The sequence below is a fragment of the Malaclemys terrapin genome, chromosome 19, assembly GCF_027887155.1.
Source record: "Malaclemys terrapin pileata isolate rMalTer1 chromosome 19, rMalTer1.hap1, whole genome shotgun sequence".
NCBI lineage: Eukaryota > Metazoa > Chordata > Testudines > Emydidae > Malaclemys > Malaclemys terrapin.
Genome location: NC_071523.1, coordinates 13,411,889 through 13,431,220, shown reverse-complemented (window position 1 = coordinate 13,431,220; position 19,332 = coordinate 13,411,889). Strand labels below are relative to the sequence as shown.

General features: G+C 41.0%; 1 protein-coding gene across 7 annotated transcripts in view; it reads right to left on the bottom strand.

Annotated features, from left to right (window-relative positions):
- The window catches only part of RERE (arginine-glutamic acid dipeptide repeats), a 401,731-nt gene that overhangs the window by 98,783 nt on the left and 283,616 nt on the right, over window positions 1-19,332 (bottom strand). For all 7 annotated transcript variants that reach the window (XM_054009348.1, XM_054009347.1, XM_054009349.1 and 4 more), the window contains one exon: window positions 16,711-16,809. In XM_054009348.1, the coding sequence (XP_053865323.1) occupies window positions 16,711-16,809 (99 nt within the window). The remainder of the gene's footprint in view (window positions 1-16,710; window positions 16,810-19,332) is intronic.

Genomic DNA, 19,332 nt, shown 5'->3' with positions numbered 1-19,332 from the left:
ATTACCACTCAAGAAAGAGATCTTGGAGTCATTGTGGATAGTTCTCTGAAGTCATCCACTCAATTTGCAGCGGCAGTCAAAAAAGCAAACAGAATGTTGGGAATCATCAAGAAAGGTATAGATAATAAGACCGAAAATATCATATTGCCTCTGTATAAATCCATGGTATGCCCACACCCTTGAATACTGTGTGCATATGTGATTGCCCCTTCTCAAAAAAGATATATTGGAATTGGAAAAGGTTCAGAAAAGGGCAACAAAAATTATTAGAGGGGTATGGAACGGCTTCCGTATGAGAAGAGATTAATAAGACTGGGACTTTTCAGTGTGGAAAAGAGGCGACTAAGGGGGGATATGATAGAGGTCTATAAAATCATAAGTGGTATAGAGAAAGTAAATAAGGAAGTGTTATTTACTCTCTTTCTCATAATACAAGAACCAGGGGCCACCCAATGAAATTAATAGGTAGCAGGTTTAAAACAAACACAAAGTATTTTTTCACGCAACGCACTGTCAATCTCTGGAACTCCTTGCCAGAGGGTGTTGTGAAGGCCAATACTATAACAGGGTTCAAAAGGGAGCTAGATAGATTCATGGAAGATAGGTCCATCAATGGCTATTAGCCAGGATGGGCAGGAATGGTGTCCCAAGCCTCTGTTTGCCAGAAGCTGGGATTGGGTGACAGGGCATGGATCACTTGAGGATAACCTGTCTGTTCATTCCCTTTGGGGCACCTGCCATTGGCCACTGTCAGAGGACAGGATACTGGGCTTGATGGACCTTTGATCTGACCCAGTATGACCATTCTTAGGACCTGACCCTGTGAGGTGCGAGCACTCAACCCCAAATGACATCAACACCAGTGGAGGGTGCTCCATGCCTCTCGGGATCCAACTGCTATGCTGTCTACTAAAACTCTTTTTATGATAGGATTGTAATTAGCTTTACTGGCTCTGTTACCCTTCTAACTAATTAGGAACTTTGGATGGATAAAAACATGATTAATATTTAGGTTCTACACGTCTATTGCAGAAGAAGCCTATTACCAAATGAGTGACACCGCCACAAACTTAACTTAAATAATGGCTCCCAGAGAGGATTCAGAGCCACTGACAGAATGGCAAGTGATTTAAGTAACAACGCTGAGCAACTAGTGATGGATCATGGTTTTTCACCCGCTCTGTTACAGCCTGTAATAGAACAAATGATCATTTTTCAGCCTAATTGAATATGGCCGCCCCGTTTATGCACAAAAAAAGACAAAGCTATATAATTTGCTTCATTAAAATGCATTTTTATGTCATCTCAAAGATTAAAAGAATTGCTGCTGTTGATGGGGAAGATTAGAAAAATAAAATTTATCATGCAAGCAGAAGTTGGAAATGAGGTGTAGCTTGGCATTCATGCTGCTTATATTTGCGCAAAAAAAAGTCCTCAGAGCTAAAGTGCACAGAGCATCCATGTTGTGACAGTAATCAGAGTTTCTTAAGCAAGAACTATGTCACTATACCAATTTGAAAAAGCATTTTGTCATTTTCCAGCGCAGCAGCTACCAGTCCGTATGAAATAAGTCACAGACGAGATGTCAGGCAGGGCCACAAACGATTCCAGTGACGATAGAAGAAAAGCAGCTTTGTCTTTCTTTCTTTTTTTTTTTTTTTTGCATAACCATTAAAAAAATTGTAATACTAGTTAAAAACATGTCTCTCTCAACATTAAAAATGAAGCTCCGAGCTAGAGGAATGTGCTGTAATTCAAAACAGCCTTTATTATAATGGGCCTCACAGAGATGGCAAATAGCCCTTTGCTAATCCAGACTCATAGCCAGGCAGTTGCATCCTTTACAAGCCAGTTAAGGAGTCAATTTCCTTTTTTCTTTTCGTCAAATTCCTAGTTGTTTACACATTCTCTCTGGGAGGCCAGACTAAAGAAATGTTACTTCCCTAATAATTTTTGTCTTTTGCTATTTGGCAAAAATAGATCTAGTCCCTTCCATGTTTCTAATGGGACCAAGGAAGCAAGTTGGTTTCGCATTTCTACACGGAGCACCATTGATCTCTGTAGAATCAGCACTGCTCTCAACATATCTTTATCAACTACTGCTGCAGCACCATGAGGGGGAGCTCACAAATTTTTGTTCAAACTACACACACAAAAAAAAGGTAATTAATTATTATGGAGTGAGATCCGCACCCGTTTTCTGATTAAACTGCTCTACCTTTTCTCATCCATCCTCATTTCACTTATGGCTTAATCCTGCCAGGTGCTGAGCCTCCTTCACTCACTGTTTTCACTAGGAGTGGATGCCCAGCACTTGACAGTCTTGTGGCTCCTAGGCAGCATAAAAACAACCAACCCCGTTGATTCCCCAAAATGCCTTTGGAGAGCTACTCCAGACGAAAGCCACCACTCCGGAAACATCGAACCTAAACAGGAGTGTGCTATGCACTGCAACAAGCTCCCAGGCAGAATTACTGTACTGCATGTATCCATGGTAATGCATGATTAACCACGAGAGCTCCAGGCCCAGATTTTTAAAGATATTTAGATGCCGCGGCGCTCAGCACTCAGGAGCCTAAATCCCCTTTGAAAATGAGATTTAGGCTCCTAAATCAGTTACGCATTGCAACGCTGAATGCAACGTCTAATACCTTCAAAAATCTGTGCGACAAATCCTTCATGAATAAGTTAATAAATTAAAAAACTGTCGGAGGATGCAATGTGAAGTGATAAGTTGTGTTAGTCAAAGAGTTTGGATCAGGAGAGGGTGATGTGGCAGAACCCTTTTCTCCACACAGTTTATCCCAGTGAACTCCAGCTACATGAATCATCGGCAGATGATGAGGTTTATCACAGGAAGGCAGAGAATGAAGCCACTCACAACGTGGGAGAGGTGGTTTCATCTTTCAGTGAAAGAAACAAAGAAGCTTAGTTGCACCTCCCTGGAAACAGGTGATGCTAAGGAAAATGATACAGAAATCAAGTGTAATGTCCCCACTGACTCTGCCGGGTATGCACAGCCCGTGGGGTATAATGTGCCTTTAAACCTGGAAGACAGGCAATTTTCTTTTCTAAACACAATGGCTCACTCACTGCCTTACCTGAGCCTAAAGTATTGTTTCTCCTGCTGATGACTCAATGAGAACTAACTAAACAAGTTAGTTTAACTACCTGACTCCGTAGAACAATGATTTGACAAGGAAGGAGCTGACAGTTTTGGGTGCTGTTTCTTCTTCAGTCTCGCACTCATTCTCAAGATGTCATGGTTGCACTTGGCATGGTATCTCTTCCCCTTGGAAGCCACTTCCATCACATTACTGTCCTGTCCTTGAGAGGTTCTCTTTGATGGGTAGTCCCTGCGGCATATGGAAATACTTCCTATTTATTTAACCCAATCTCTGAAGAGGTCTACCTTTCATTATTAAACCAGCATCTTATTTCAATGGGAATTTCTAAGACAGTGTGAACCATATGGCAAATCTTCTGCAGCTCAGTACGGAAAGGGCTGCTGCAAACATGATTTCTTGCCACTAGGTCGAAGTTTAGAGAGCATGAAGTCTTCAGAATCTCCTCTTACTAGTCATAATTTTTTCAATTAAAATCCATTAGGAAATGTCAGAAGGCAAAAGAAGATAAACTAGCACATGGCACAAAACAGTATCTGCCCGTATCTCTCTCTTCCCCCTTCCCTTCTAAATTCTGTTTAACCGCAGATTTTCCTAATTTTGTACCCACGTGTGACAGTTGTTGGCAGCTGATCTGAAGTTTTGGTTTCAACCATCCTGAACCTGCCTGACCTAAACCTTCTGCAGCTGGAGCTTAGCCCCCAGGATTTTCCTTATTTAATCTGAGCTGTCAGCCTCCATATTCCTCACCGGTATTGGGCCACTGTGTTTTGTTTATAGATTGGAACGATGGGAAAAAAAATTCCTACCCTGGGTCAGCCTAAGCAGTTTAACTTCATTCTCCTCCCCACACTACCCAAATGTTCAAAGCCTGCAATCTTAAAAGACTGAAGTTTTCGAAAGAATGAGACAAGCACTCAAATCCCACTGAAATTGAATGGAAATCTGCATACCTAACTCCCAGTTGCGATCTCTAACCTGGATCTCCTTACTGACTAACAGCATGTCATCACAATGCTCCCACTCCTTTAAGGTGTGAGGGATCTCTCTAAACTAGTCTGATCCATCTATGGCACACCTATAGATACTGAGCTGGGTGTTATCTTTGTCTCAGGTAGATCTTTAGGTCCTCAACTCCAGGCTATGGCTTTACCTTGCCCATTCGTTCTATATAACAATTCTAAGATATCGCCTTTCCCTTCCATCCACACAGCTAAAACTCTCACCCAGACTCATCTCATGTCTTGATTACTACAACATCCTTTTGTCTGGCCCGGTCTTTTGACAGTGGGGCGACCGAAGACAGAACTGTCCACCAGCTGATGATACACTGAGATGGGAGACACATCCACCATGACAGAAAAAGTGAGGCAGAGACACTAAGTACAAGTACATGAAAAAGAGACAATAAGGGCATGGAATACAGAGAAAGATTGCTACACATGGCTTCAGAGAGAAAATGTCCTCCATTCCTCAGTGACATTTCAGAATAGATGATTACTTAGGCTGCAGCAGTCTCCTGTACTTCTACAAAGCATGTCGTGTAAGAGGTAACCAGCATCTTCCAAGCTGAGAAGTGAAGAAACTCCATGCCCAGGATGCAGGACAAAACTATTCCTGACACAGTATGGTATGGGTACCAGTAGGAGTAGCAGAGAGAGATCTATCAATGTTCCAGTACTGTCTGGCCAAGTTGGAGGGACCAGTATGACCTGGCTCTGCCATCTTCTTTTTCTTTGTTTAACAACCACTAGTAGGATAAATGGATAGTGGTTTCTGAATTGTGCATACTTGTGTCACAGGAAGTGGACAGATGGACAACGCCACATAGGCCAATGGTAACCACTTTTGGTAAATACTGATCTGGTCTAGATTTGAATAAATTAGCTAAAAAAGAAAGGCAACATATATCCTATTGTCAATTATCGAAATGCCTATACTAACCTGAAATAATACTATGTGCTTCTATAGCCCATTTCTTATGTAAAGCACTTTATTGTGATTCATTGCTTATATTACAACAGCACTGAAAGGCCAGCTCCAGGTCTAGGCCCCACAAACATCAAATTACTTAAGTCTTCTAATATCCCTGAGAGGTAGATTACATACATTTCTTGTTTCACAGAGAGGGAAACCTTGCCAAAGCAGTGAAGTGACACCCCAATAAATCAATGGGAAACTCAGGAAAAGAATCCAGAACTTGACTCAGTCCTGTACTCTATGCAGAACACAATGCTTCCTCCCTAATAATCACAGGTTTTAAACCTAAAGAAAATATTTAGCCCAACATTTAAATTTTTTCTATTTACTGTAATAATAAAAAATAGTAGTAGAACTTCTATAAAACACACGGTTAACAGAAATATTTCCATTCAGTTTTCATTTTAAAAATTACATGGCAAACAGTTTTGCAAGCAAGTAAACTACTTTGCGCAACATCCGCAACCCCAGATATTGCTGACTTTAGGCCCCAGGCATTCATGTATTGTTCTAGAGCATGTGAATGGGGAAGTGAAACTGACTAGAAATAAAACAGAGGCCAGTTAATAGGTTTACTTATTATATTTCTTTCAACTTGGATAATAAAAACAGTGCAAACTATAGTAGATTATTAAAACTAAGAGCCTTCTAAAATCTAACACATTATTAACAACAGATATGGATGATTTTAAAAAGGTTAATGTTTCTCTAAATTTCAGCATTTGGAAATTAAGGAAACGTACAAACCAAGCAATGGAGAATGTATAAGTAAAATGTTTGATACAAAAACTCCTTTTAATATAAATTAGAACAGAAAAATATACTTGTACTTAATACAGAAACTCTAACCATGACCACTAAAGACGGATGGTTACACTACTTATAGGTAGGGCCCTACCAAATTCACGGTTCATTTTGGTCAATTTCAGAGTCATCGGATTTTAAAAATAATAAATTTCATAATTTCATATATTTAAAACTGAAATTTCATGTTGTTGTAATTGCAGAAATTCTGACCCAAAAAGGAGTTGGCGGCAGGGGAGGGGGAGAAGAAGAATGTTGCAAGGTTATTGTGGGGGCGGGTTGCAGAACTGCTACCCTTACTTCTGCCCTGCTGCTGGTGTCCGCGCTGCCTTCAGAGCTGGGCAGCTGGAGAGCGGCGGCTGCTGGATGGGAGCCCAACTCTGAAGGCAGAGCCACTGCCAGCAGCAGCACAGAAGGATGGCATGGTATGGGATTGCCACCCTTACTTCAGTGCTGCTGCCTGCAGAGCTGGGCTCTAAGTCAGCAGCGGCCACTCTCTAGCTGCCCATCTCTAAAGACAGCACCGCCACCAGCAGCAGGGCAGAAGTAAGGGTGGCATGGTAGGGTATTGCCACCCTTACTTCTGTGCTGCTGGTGGTGGGGCGTTGCCTTCAGAGCTGGGCACTTGGTCAACAGCCGCCGCTCTCTGGCTGCCCAGCTCTAAAGGCAGTGCAGAAGGGCAACCCCCCTAAAATAACCTTGCCACCCTCTTTTGGGTCAGGACCCCCAATTTGAGAAACGCTGGTCTCCCCTGTGAAATCTGTATAGTATAGGGTAAAAGCACACAAAAGACCAGATTTCACGGTCCATGATGCGATTTTCATGGCCCTGAATTTGGTAGGGCCCTAGTCATAGGGTACTAGACAGTAGTATTACAGTCTTGCTGCTGTTATTAACTCCAAAGGATTTACCAGAACTACAATGCTCCCTACACTCTCCATTTCTTACATGCACGGTTCTATATCAGTTAAATACTGGAAAGCCAATCATAGATATAGCTGGTGCTAGTGCTGTGACTCTATCTGCTAAGATAGTTCCTTTCAGAGAAGAGCAGAGATGAAAAAGGGCATCAGATTTAGAACAGATTCCAGAAGCAGACTGAAAAAAGGTTGTCACTGTAGTGAAGACAGCAATACTATTTAACGGGGAGAGGCCAATGGAAAGAAGGTAGCCGAGGCCATCCTGCATGTTATTTCTCATGGTTTCTATTTCTTCTTTTCTGGCATCATGGAATTTCTACCTGAGTCTCGGGCATCTAGTCTTTGTTTCAACGGCGATACCATGGAGCTTCACAACTAATGTTTCTATACACAGAATAGGTATTATATACATACGCTGAACTGACTCCAGCTCTGTTGCTAAGAAACTACACAGAATAGTTTTTTTGGCCCTCTTCGTTTATAAAATAACCACTTTGCCTATGGGAGAACAAATGCAATCTCTCAAGCCCTCTTGCGTCTTGCTCTCGTTTTTAAATGACCACAGAAAGATGATAGAGAATGCTAGAAAGAGTAAGTGATCTCCGTTTTTTGGATACCCTTGAAAATGAGATGGAAAACACAGTTTCAACAATCAACTGTTATAGTATTTATTAATCTTTCAAGCAGCAGATTTTCCCCCTTGGCAACAATGAAAAAAGGCAATGTGTGTGTGTGCGTCTCTCTCTCTCTGCATTAAAAACCTCTCTTGATTTAAAAAGACTACATAGAATACCTAGAAATAATTTAGCTTATAGCAGAGTTAGATTTGGAGTTTAAAGGTTAGCTTCCTGTCCCCACACACAAATAACCCTCTCAACAGTGGCATCTAGCCAATACAAATATGTTGCATTATTTTTTTAGGGATCAGCAATATGGTAAGTGCTTAATAGATACAAGTATTCTGCATGAGGCAGAGAGATGATGAATCAAGAAACATATGGCGGTTAAACAAAACAAAACAAAATAATGATATTGTTAAGAAAAGGCCAGCTTATCTGGCAGCTGTAGAAAGATCAAGATTAGCAAAAGCAGTAAAGTCACCCATTTTGAAGCCAAGGTCACTGACAGGATTTATAGATTTATCCCTGAAGGCAGACTCTGCTGAACATGAAATGCTGAAATATTTTTTTTTTTCCCATTTTTCTCCCCTCCTCATCCTCTTTGCACCATCTCATTTGCTGGAGACTTAAAATTCATTCCTCTTACAGCTGATTAAACACTGGAATCTTTCTGCAAACTAAAGGACAAAATTGATTGCCCTACACAAACTTTTCTGCACGTATAATTGATTTTTAATTCACTGTCTCGTTTCCAAAAGGACTTGACAAACTCTGTGCAGTATATACAATATTGATCTCTTTAAAGAAGGGCTTGGCTCAAAGGCTGATGCAAGTTTATCATAACCAAAAAGATTTATGTCTTTTGTATAAAACCTGTCTTTAAACTGGGTCAAGCTCACCTGAATTCTGTATCTTGTGTTATACAATTCACTATTTTCACAACTTTTGCATACTTAACACCTCCTAAAAATGAAACTGCACTGAACATAAATAGATTAAAATACTTCATTCAAATACTAGCTATCTGTTGTGAGAGATTCGGTCTTCCATTAGCTACTTTCTTACTGTGATGAATTGTTTTCTAGGAGACTTTTACAACATCTGTCCTTAGAATTCTACAATGCATCCCCATTCTTATTCTCAAAATAGGATGGGAGGTCTTTTTAAGGTGGCTTTGGTCTTGCAACAATTTGTAGATTGATATTACTGACCAGTGATGGCTCCTATTTCCAAGTTCAGTTTTCAACATATTTCCAATTGTTGCTGATTAAAATACATTTGGAAAGTGGCAGCATTTAGATAATGTGGTTCAAATATGAAGTCCAGGAACGGTTCAGCTAATAGGTACTCTGACTCCACCATGAAGTAATTATGTTTACTTTTCTGTGGATACAAAATTTAAAACAAACACTGACTTACTTATCTTTTAACATTTCAAGTCCACTCGATCACTCAAATGCAGACCTGCAATGCCAGCCTCATTTTCAAAGATCCCCTGATTTTTTCCCCCTCTCCTCCTCCCTTCTGTTGCAGGGGACTGCACTTCGATTTTGCTATGAATTACATTTTCTATGGCTGCCACATAAACAGTAAATAAAATTCATGGTATTTTTGCCCCAGTAAGCAGCTCTATCTTCCAGCACATCTGAGACACCTGGCTTCAAAGGAATGAACAATGAAACCAATATTTTCTTGAGCAGCTATTCCAAAAAGGGCTGATTTGGTGGCATTTGGAGATTATTCTAGGCAAAGAATCCAGGCAAAGAAGTGTGTGTTTTGTATAAGCAATTACTCAACCAACCACCCTTGTTCACGGGATTGCAAATATTCACAAATGTGTTAGGAAATTAGTTTGCCATGTCTTGTCATTTTCGGAAGAAGGATTTTCATTTGTATTTGTGACAAATGAGCTTTAAATGGAAGCTAGGTGTGGATATTTGAAAATTTATGAAGTTGTAAAACCATGTACATGGCCAATTAAGGATTATCACCGGCAAAGACTGACTATCCTTGGCTATAAATTTAAGAGGTTATTTGAATCTAGGTTGTTTACCTCAACTACACTACATCAAAAGCAGTGTAAAATATTTAAAGGGCAGCATATTTTATGATGAAAGCTACAGTTATCAAGCGTGTCATAGTGTGTCATCAGCAGAAACGTGTGTGATGCATAGTGAGTAACAAAACCTTCACCTTAAGCAACACCTGGCATTTTCCGTCCTTAGAATTCAGCATTTTAAGGCGGCAAAGGGTGAAATGCACAACAAATACTGCAAAGCTGCAGTTCAACCCCGTTTCTCTGAACCTTGCAAGGAAAACTCAAGCCCTGAATTTTAAAGAGAATTCAATTAGCATCACCCGTGTTCTTCATAATCAACATCTGAATGCTAATTAACAGTCCAGTGCCATGCAGCAAGAGCACCCCGTGCAATAAACTGCAACACAGCAGCAGCGAACTCTGCCTTTAGCTAGCATGCATAAATAAACAGAATTAATACCTATATGAGTGTGGACGGGTGACTTAATCTGTTACGATTAGATGCAACTTGGCCTGGGGCTTTTGTGTTATTTAAAATGTGTTCATCATGTTTAATTAAAAACCTAATAAATTAGCAGTTCTTTTAGTCTGATTTGTATTTCTCTCTTTAGTAAGCCCTATGGATTTTGGTGGCTTCTGTCAAATGGAAACAGCACACTCAAAATAAAGGCTAGGAATCTAAATGCAAATCTGTCAAAGATGGTTATCCAAAAAACAGCTAGCATTTACTGACTACACCCCACACCCATCCCAATATACAGGACACAATTGACACAAATGCCATATCTCTGGTTAAATAAATGAAGCCAAAAATAAACGCTATCTCCTTTGCAGACAGTAACTACTTGATACTTTTTGGTTTGAACTAGAAACGTGAAAACAAAGTGGTGCCGGGATCTGGATCAGGCACAGGTTTGAGTTCAGACTGGCAGTGAAATCACAAGAGCTCCTCTCAACAGATTTTGGTCCAAGATGGTGGAAATCTCATGAGATCAGTTCTCGTGAAAAATTTCCACAGCATCCAAACTGTAAAACACGCCCCCAGTCTGGGTTTTCAGTCTGATCTGGACCCAGTGACCATGGGAGGGGTTGTCTGCAGGGGAGTTGAAACTGCAATTTCCCCCCACTCTCCCCTCTTCATTAATTTTTTTTTTAATTTGCTAGGATTTGAGTTAAAGATTCTGGTCCCACTCTAGTCCCAACCCAGTAAAATTAGCATTGCTTATTCCTGAACACTTCCTAGAGAGAATTCTACTTGGAGCCACTGTATTTTGGCTCCCTGTTTTCAGGGGTATGCAACTAGACTTTAAAGATTTTCCAAAAGGGAACCAAGAGAGTTTAAGTGCCTCAGTTGCATTCATTTTCAATAGAGTTTGGCATTTAACTCTCTTCGTCGCTTTAAAACTACCAGTCTAATTGTTTGTAGTGGGTCATAAAAAGACCTCAGCTTGTCAGCAAGTTTTGCTTAAGAATGTTTTCTCCAAACTGTGTATGCAATATTGTCTCTTAATTATAAAATCTGACATCTGCTGATCTGAGCTTATATGGTATACTCAAACACCTTTTTTCCCCCCATTACATTTAGCAGGCTGAAAGTCTGCCATGTAAATGATTGTGAAAAGGGATGCAACAGCAAAACTAAGATGCCTTTACATATATTTTCAATTATATTTTAAAAAGCTTTGTTTGAAAAACTGCTATCACACATGCAGTGTCTTTTGTCATGAGCTTTCCTTTTGTAACATGAATCTTCTTTCTAATAGCTACATAGAGTGGATCAATACAGCATATTTTAAGGTACAGTAAAATCTCATTCTACCATAATTTCTGTGGTATCCAGACTCCATTCACTAGGGTTTTTGGTCACAGCATCCCTGGATATAACCCGTCATGGATGTCAACGGCCAAATTCAGAAATGATGGATAAGGTGGTGTAAATCAGACCTCACTCTCTGTAAACTCAGACTCACCTAGACCTAACAACCCCTGGGCTGTTCTGTACAAGTCCTCCCTCCTCCCCAGGAACTGGAAGAAAGTGTTGATAAAAAGCCTTCCACCCCATTTAACTCACACTCTCATCCTAGCTCTTGGTGTGCAAGTTGGACCATGCTAGACACCCTGCCCATATCAGTACAGTGCAGAAGTAGGTTTTTGGGTGTTTCAGTGTAAGAGGGTCTAAGATAGTGGAAGGGAACATCTGGTTGCTCTGCAACCTCATTTTAGCAACATACCTCATGTGGTGTACATGTCTAGAGCACCTGTGATGGATAAAGTCTCAGTTCCCTTCCCCAACTGCTCTGAGACCTTGTTGCAGCAACAAGCAGCACGCGGCACAGGTCTCACCTGGCATTCAGCGTTAGGGAGAGCATTATCGGCAGTCATGTCAAAACGCAGGACATTCAGAACAGCAGCCTTGCTGCCTGACTTCTCCCCAAAAATGAATAACATGTCAAATGGGGATGGCATTGATTCTCATACAGCATCCCGAGTTGACGTTCCAATGAGATTTCACTGTTATTATGCTGAAGCGATGTTAGCCTATTGGACGCTTATTCAGAAAGTGCTTAAGCACAGCTTCACATGCCAATTCTTTGACAATTTGTCAGTAGAAGCAGATTCACTAGACTACAAGAGAGACTGACCCCACCCCACCAAAGTCACTGCAGGAGATTTATGTTGCCAGGTGTAGCATCTACCCATATAAACAGGAAACAGCTGCTGCTAAGGCTTCTGATAGATGTAACAGTAAAATAGTTTATTCAGTCACTTTTATAAGACAGAATGGAAAACAGTGGTTTGACAGCATGACCATTAATTTACATGTTGGAAAGAGAGAATTAAAAATTGCCATAGATTTAGAAACAAGAGAGTAAACAAGAAAACCTTTATCTTCCAATTTACAGAGCCTTCCACTTAATTCAATCACTGGTCAATTTTATCCTCCATTTAATTTGATCTAAACCTCTGTAACCACATCATCTGCAGTAAAAATAACACAACTTCCACCATTTATTTTAATCAATTCTAATCGCAGCAGGCAGCTCTTACTGGTAATTCAGTCACTGACTACAAAAAGCTGTCATTTAATGAGGCAGGTTGAAACTCTGGACAAGGAACTGCCCACAGAAGAGCTAAAAGTTAGCTCAACACAAAGATGTATTATTCAGACAGCATCACTGACATGGTAAGTGTTACCATGTGCTATGGGAAGCTGTGCTACTCATCCTATGAGGGTCATGCTGATAACAAGATCAACTGCTTACGCCAATCAGCGTGACAGAAATGGACTTAATTCAATCCCACAACCCTTACTCAAGCAAAACTCCCACCGACTTCAGTGTGAGTTTTGCTTCAGGGAGGAATAAAGACTGCAGGTTTGTACTGAGTAAATTCTAGTCCCTTGGACATTTTGATTACATTTCTATTCTGGTTTCCTTCGTTGCCCAGGTGGGCATAGAGAGAAGTTCACTGCTATGTACGCATGAAGTATCTGACAAGGGGTGGCTGGAAAACAAAAATTCTGTTTTGCAAGGGAGCTTGAGGTTCTGAAATTTGTTTTCGTTCTGCACTGCAACAGAAGTGAGGCCTTTCGAAATAGTTCATGTGGGTTGGGCAATGACCTGGGATGTGGAAGACTCAGGATCAAGTCCCTGCCCGGGATCAGGCAAAGCAGGAACTCTACCCCAGGTCTCCACATCCCCGCTTAGGCCTACTGGCTATTCTAGACTGGGTCTTCCTGCACTCGGGAAACCTTCCTGACAATATTTTCATTGAACACTATCCATTTCCACGACAAGTTTCTGTTTTGATTAAGTGACATTTTCCAACAAAAAACGTTTCACTGAAAAAGTCCCTGACCAGTTGTAGGTCTGACCTACATTGTGTGGGGAATGAACCCTTCCCTGCACTAGCAAAACCCAGGGTAGCCCGGGGTTTCCTTCTTCTCAGACAAAGAGCCCCAGGATCTGGCGCAGATGCTTTAATCTGGAGCTTTCTGCAAGCGGCCCATCAGAGACAAACACTCGCTGAAGTTCGGAAGGTGGAGCTTAACCCCCTATAAATAAAAGAACAGTTTGATCTCTGTCTCTGCCAAGGCTGGATCGCGGCCAAATGTTTCTGGAAACTTGGATGGAATAGTACAAGAAGCAAAAATGATAAAATGAGCTGAGACTGACAGTGATTTATAGATGTAATGATCGTTATTCTGTATTCATACTGTTCGCTGTTTTGGAGTAATGTTTCCCTTTTTAATAAACCTTGCCATTTTTCTTATTTGCAAGGTTCCACTCTCCCATCATTTAACACTGACTGCTGATCAAAACCCTAAACTGCAGCAACAATGGCACTTGCAACATATTGCAGTTCACTGGGAGAACACCAACAGGGGGAGTGGAAGAGGGAGGGGAAGAGAGATCTTTTTCTAAATAGGAAAGCAGCACACAGCTAATCATTCTATGGAATGTATGTGTGTGGGAAGAGCAGGACAGTACAAATGCAGAAAACAGGGGAGCAGAACTTTAGAGGTATTTACATGGTCACTTACAAAAAAAGTGCCATGTTATGACAAGATCATCCCACACCTTAATAGGAATCTGTATTCTAATCTTTTTACTCCTTGTTCTCTACTTCCTTCCTTCTTTCGATTGCCCACAATCTTCTTTCACCCCATGGCTTCAGGCATTCCCTTTACCACAAAGGGCTTTTGTTTGATTTCAGAATACGCCTGCTTTAATCTCAGATTTATCTAGCCTAGACCTAACCTACCTCTGGCAAAAAGGTTTACATGGGGAGAGAGCAAGTGTGCACATAATTCACTGAAATAACTCTCTGCAAGACTTTCAGAGCAACTGGAGCTTAAAAATGTCTCTCCAGCCACTGTCTGAATAATTCAAAAATGTTAAGAGATTATGAAAATTTCACCCATAATAATTAATCAGGTCTCTTTTATGACATTGGTGCCAGGTTAATTAGTAACTCGATTAACAAGACTACGTATTACCCACTGCAAGATTTTTTTTAAAACAATTTACTCCATTTAACAAATTAACAAGTGTAAATGTTCTCCACAAAAACAGGTTTTCTGGCTCAAATCCACTTCAGCTATGCTATCTCTCACTTTGTGTATCAGACTCGGATTTTTCTTTATTTATCTCAATAACACTAAAATAACATATTAGAAGATGCGTGCCTTACAAACTGCAACCAAGTCTTCAGTTGTCTGAAGATAAATATATGTTTTACAATTATAAAATATCAAAACTAACAACTTCCTGTTTTAATGAACGATGCCGTTTAATTCTTAGCTAGAAAATGTAGCATTTACCTCTTCCAAAGGAAGCCCATCATACCTGTCCAGTTTGTTAAAGGGCCATGGTCATATTAGAAATCGCATTTTAAAACCACGCTGTTCCTTAGACATGTCTTTAACATCACTATTGATTAAAGAAAAAATGTTAAAGATTTGATCTATTTTACCTTGTTTACATTGTGTACTCTCAGCATCTCTCTCAACTTGGATGATGAAAAAAGATCAGTCAGTTTCACTTTTGTTATAGTCAAGAGTATCTTGCACTAGCATTATGCTGCAAAGTTTAGCAAACTGCAAGGGGTTGCAATTCTGTGTTTGAGGTCCAAACACTGCAGGGGAATGCTGAATTTAAACAACTGTTTATTACACAACAGCTGAACTCTCAATTCTATATAAGGAGTTAATCAATTTTAAAACCTAACATTTTAATTCTAATTTATTTTCATTTACAACCAACACAAAAAGGCATCTATCCCAAGCTGTAGGGTCCTTGAAAACACAATCAAAAATAAAAACAAAACCCAGCAGCAACCTCAAAATGGCAATTACAATTTTACAGCAATGGAAATATGAAGAGAAGCATCCTAGATTCCCTAATGACCTATCAAACTGCATCCCCATCTTGAAAAATTCCGTGAAAAGACAGGCCTTGCATCATGCCCTGATGCCAACAAATTTAGGCTATTTTTGACCAAATAAGGGTGTGAGATCAAGGGCCATTACCTTGAAGGCAGCTCCCTCTCTTTTATACCAAAGGGGCTCTATCAAGGGCTCTCCTGATCTCAACTTGAGCCAATACGGCTCAGGAAACTAGGCTGTCTCTCCGCTAGGCAGTCAGGTGCAATTATAGGTCACCCCAATAAACTCCACCCCAGACCCACAGGCAGCTAGTACAGATCACAAGCCGCAACCTCAAATTGTGGGAGATACAGATGGGTCCATGACAGGAGCACAATATCCAACTGCCCCCGCCTGAAATTCCATCCCATCCCATCCACAAGATCTAGTGTATGACCTGCCAGTAACCGTATGGGATAGTCCCACAGTCCACATGGTGGCCACAAACTACCATAGACACAGAAAATATGCCAACTAAATGATGTTAAAGTCACTGACCCGAACCCCACAGCTTGGAGGAATCCCAGGCAGCTCATGAAGGCATTCTGCACTGTAGCGGAGCTATCCTACCCTCATGTTACTCTGGGAATTGGATACAAGATGGACACACTGTATTCAATCCAATTTGGGGACTGGGAAATCTCCTCGAGCTTTAGGACAGATGTAAAAGGCACAGATAGACCAGCTTCCAGACAATCCCTTTCTGGTTCGTGGGACGCTGAATATCCAGACAGCAACAACTGTGACAACATCTTATTTTGGCAATTCATGTGAAGAAGGTGGCCCCAATCCTTTAATAAATCCTACTCAGTGGGAACATTTTTGACCACTGAGCAGGCATGAGTCACCACATGAATTGAAGACTGGGATTCTCACTCTCTGACACTCCAGCCTCCTGAGAGAGGCAGGCAAAACCAGTGACAATGAAACCAAACATCTTGGGCCCTGTTTGTGCCTTCTCCTACTGGAACTGCTAAGCAAGGAGCCCAACCAGCCGGTGAAAGATACTGATTAGCAAGGACCAAGAGCCTAAGGGCTCTAGTGTTGCTCATCTCCTCCATGGAATCCTCTCAAGGTGACAGTAATTGTACCCTTTCAAAAGACATACTTCTGGGAAATTATTTTTCCTTGGACTAATGAGGCTCTAGCATAGCCACTGACACTCATTTGGAAAAGAGGAGAAAACTTTACTCCATGCAACAGGTTGCTATTCCACCCCCTCAAACAAGAACTCTGAGCAGAAGAAAGCGATAAGTAACCAGAACTGCATGGCAGAAGAGCATAAATCACTCCTTACCACTTCATCTTCAGTCCAACACTTCTCAATCAGTTTGGGCACAGGCTTCTTCACCAAGCGCTGCAGGGCTTTTCCAGCATCGTAGTTACTTTCATGTAGCTGAATAATAAAAACGGAAAATTATATCAACAAACAGAAGTAGAGGTGGACCAACAGTGAGGGGTGGGGATAAGAATGGGGCTTGCTTACTGTATCTACAGTAGAAATAAATAAGAGAAATTTGCAGAACCCGGAAGGTAATCTGTTTTATTTAGTAGGGCAGAGAACATTAAAATAGGCAGACTTGCTTTCTACTTTCTGAAGTCTCTTGTAAATTTTCCCTTTAGCATTTTTTAATACTTCTAACATGAGACATTCCAAGGAAAATAAAAAGGCACCAAAACAACTGTTCTTCAAAGGGGTTGTATCTTATGCAGTAATATCTTATTCATATTATCTAGTCAAATGGAACAGCTCATATTTTGGAGGTAACAAGTGCTTTGAGGACAGAGAGAGAGTGAAGTTTACTCCTTCAGAAAATTGTGCTCATTTTTATTGCACAGATGAGAACAAGAAGTTGCTGGAGAACAAAGTGAAGTATGGAGAAGCAAAATAACACCTCGTGGAGACAGCTGCAGGAATACATATAAGGAACTTGGGATCACTAAGCTGACAGCGCTCTCTCAACAATGCATGACCCTGCTGTGTGCTGGGGCTACGTTCCACTATCAATAAATACAGCTGGGGGCTGGCTAAGGCAGATGGTTGGTAGAAACAAAAGTTATAACAAGAGAATGTTGAAAAAATGCCCACTTTCAACAGAGTTTAAGGGATAAAGCTCTGATACTCAACCCTCAACAGGGACTGTATTTGGAAGTTGACACAAATATATAATGTGCTATATGCAAGTAAAGTTAGATTTTGGAACATGGAGACTGATCAGGAGCCTGTTTTACGTCTTCGGGGGGAAATGTACCAAAAGGAAAAGAGAGATATTCCCAAGGACAACAGTAAACCAATTATCTCCACTCCTACAGAAGAGAGGGAAGTGATGTGTGGAGACTACAGGTAAGTCTACACTTAAAACACTACAGCACCTGCACCGCTGTAGCACTTACAGTGAGGACACACTACGGTGGGGAGGGGTTCTCCCACCACTGTAGCTAATCCACCTCCCTGAGAAATGGTAGCTAGGGGCTTGTCTATACTTGAAACACTGCAGCAGCACAGGACTGCTGTAGCACTTCAATGTAGACACTACCTACGTCGATGGGAGGAGTTCTCTCATCTGCATAGGTAACCAACCTCCGTAAGAGGTGGCAGCTAGGTTGACAGAACAACTCTTTCATGGACCCAGTGCTGCCTACATCAGGGGTTAGGCCTGGCTTTGTGGATTTTTCACACCCACCCCAGAGAGATGTAACTATGCTGTTTCAAGTTTTCAGTGTAGACCAGCTCGGACAGACGCAAGCATTAGTTCTCCTGCATAAGTAGCTGGATTAGCAGTAATGGACACACCAAACTAGCAGCCAAAGGGGTTATTTAATCACACAGTTACACTAGCAGGAACTAACTACAGAAGCTTTCAGGTTTATTTTTATAGCAGCAGGGGGCATCAGATCTCTGAACTCTCATCACCCAGCATACCCCGCAAGCAAAGGCCTCTCCATTTCCACCCCATATTCTCAACCCCAACCATCCCTGTATCACTCCACCCATGTCCAATCATCTTTTAGAGAGGACCTCTCTACAATTACTTCAGTCCCAAGGCTGCCAACAGAAAGAAGCCACCTGGTATTAACTGTGACAATGCCTTTCTTGAGGAGGACACTAGGTTCTGGATTGAGACCAAAGCACAATCATATAGCTTACCAACCAGCCCTGAAGTGGTAGCTCCTTTGTCAGCATCAGCCTGGGTTATAACCAAACTGTGATTTTACAGGGCAAAACCTCAGTTTTCCTAGGTCAGACTGTGCCATTGATTTTGAGGCAAAGAGGAGTTCAGCGTCAAAAAACAAACAAACCCCAAAACCACACACACAGAAACCCAACAATGGCATGGTACAGCTCCTTAGGTTACCTCAGCTATTCATCTCTCTCCCACCCAATCCACAGATACCAAACATATAAAGAATTTCTCCAGGTATTTTAAAAGTGATCCCTAATGGGGAATAAAGTGTCAAATAATTAGGGGCTTGGGGTGAAAGGTGGAAAAAGAAATAAAACCCCAACCTACCGAAGAGGCAAAAATATGAGCTGTTCGGTGGGACTGTAATATTTGTAGCCCATAGGATTATTTTGCTAGCTATTATATCCTACTAATCCAGCCAGCCGTATCAAATCATGTGTTTCTCTTTCTGAATTAATCCATTTTATTCTTATATTTTATCAGTATTAATTCCTATGAATTTAGGATGTGTTGAGGCATATGATATGTGTTTCCTAATAATTATACATAGAATAAGTTTTGCTGAAAAGCAAGAAGCCTACCGGCCTGTATCCAGTAAGATCTGCTAAATAGCTAAAAGTATAATCAGTTAAGAGTAATTCAGCATAAAAGCTGGTAACCTTTGGCACAGATAGGAATGGTCCTTGAACTTTGGGAAACCAAAGGGAGGAACTATATACAACACTGAACAGGTT